This window comes from Hyperolius riggenbachi, chromosome 1, assembly GCF_040937935.1.
Source record: "Hyperolius riggenbachi isolate aHypRig1 chromosome 1, aHypRig1.pri, whole genome shotgun sequence".
Classification (NCBI taxonomy): Eukaryota; Metazoa; Chordata; class Amphibia; order Anura; family Hyperoliidae; genus Hyperolius; species Hyperolius riggenbachi.
The window spans coordinates 34,047,079-34,048,630 of NC_090646.1; the positions used below are offsets into that span (position 1 = coordinate 34,047,079).

The 1,552-nt window shown below is 39.1% G+C and overlaps 1 protein-coding gene across 1 annotated transcript; it reads left to right on the forward strand.

The window, feature by feature from the left end:
* Positions 1-241: 241 nt before the first annotated feature.
* On the forward strand, positions 242-1,138 carry LOC137545705 (vomeronasal type-2 receptor 26-like). Its single transcript, XM_068267279.1, has one exon. The coding sequence runs from the start codon at positions 242-244 to the stop codon at positions 1,136-1,138; it is 897 nt and encodes a 298-aa protein (XP_068123380.1).
* The last annotated feature ends 414 nt before the right edge of the window (positions 1,139-1,552 follow it).

Here is a 1,552-nt window from a genome sequence, read left to right on the forward strand (position 1 = left end):
AAATACGACAGAGAAGGTGTAGTGAAGGATGATCCTGTGGGGAAAGCCTCCCCTGTACTGCCTTTTAATTGATCGTTCAATAAAGATGGAATTATGTGTGCCTATAATTGTCTGGTGCGGTGTCTTTGAGGATTACTCGGTTTGGTGGTGCAATAGTTACTATATGCTATTGCCTTTACAAACACTACAATTAATAATCCTATTGTGATTACTTGTCATTGCTGCAGACAGTGACAACTGTATGAAATGTCCTGATGAAGAATGGCCAAATGAGGAGAAGAATTGTTGTCTTTCAAAACTGGAGGAATTTCTCTCCTACACTAATGACTCAATTACTGTAGTATTTTCATCTCTCTCCATCCACGGTTTTGTCCTGACTGGTTTCATATTTGGAATCTTTATATATCGCCGGGACACCCCCATTGTTAAAGCTAATAACAGGAACCTGAGCTATGTTCTCCTGGTCTCCATCATGCTGAGTTTCCTCTGTGTCTTCTTCTTCCTTGGACCTCCAGTAAATGTAACTTGTAGACTACGTGTGACAACATTCGGGATCATCTTCTCAGTTGCTGTGTCTTGTCTGCTTGCCAAAACTGTCATGGTTTTCATTGCTTTTAAGGCCAACAAACCTGGCAACTCCTGGAAGAAATGGATGGGAACCAAACTATCCAACTGTATAATGCTTGTGTGTTCATCTGTACAAGTCATAATCTGTGTCACTTGGGTGTCTATTTCTCCTCCCTTCCAGGAACGAGACATTTACTCCTATCAAGAAAAGATTGTCATTCAGTGCAATGAAGGGTCAGTTATTGGGTTCTACTCTGTCCTGGGATATATGGGGATTCTGGCAGCTGTTAGTTTCATTACAGCTTTCCTAGCTAGGACATTACCGGACAGCTTTAATGAAGCCAAGTATATCACGTTCAGCATGCTGGTGTTCTGCAGTGTCTGGATTGCCATGATCCCGGCCTATCTGAGCACCAAAGGGAAATACATGGTGGCTGTGCAGGTTTTTGCTATGATGACATCTAGTGCTGGACTTCTTGGCTGTATATTCTTTCAAAAATGTTATATAATACTGCTGAAGCTTGACCATAACACAAAAACTCACTTGCTTGGAAGCAAGATAAAATTATAGTCTTAGCTGTACAGTATGCGTACATCTATATATATATATATATATATATATATATATTTATATATATATAGAGAGAGAGAGAGACAGGGAGAGAGAGAGAGAGAGAGAGACAGAGAGAGAGAGAGAGAGAGAGAGAGAAAGTAATGCTTTTTGGTATTTATAAATGTTTTACTTACTATGTTTAAAGCGGATCCGAGATGAAAAACTAACTATAACAAGTAACTTATCTATATATCTTATCTAAAGTTTAGATGGTTTACACAGCAAATCTAGCTTTAAACAACTTTAATAGAATATGACTGATTATTCCTGTGATACAATGACAGCAGCCATGTTGTTTGTAAACATTACACAGAAGCAGGCTTATCTGCATCTTGAGCAAAAAAAACTAATCCCCCCCTCCTCCTCCAGCCT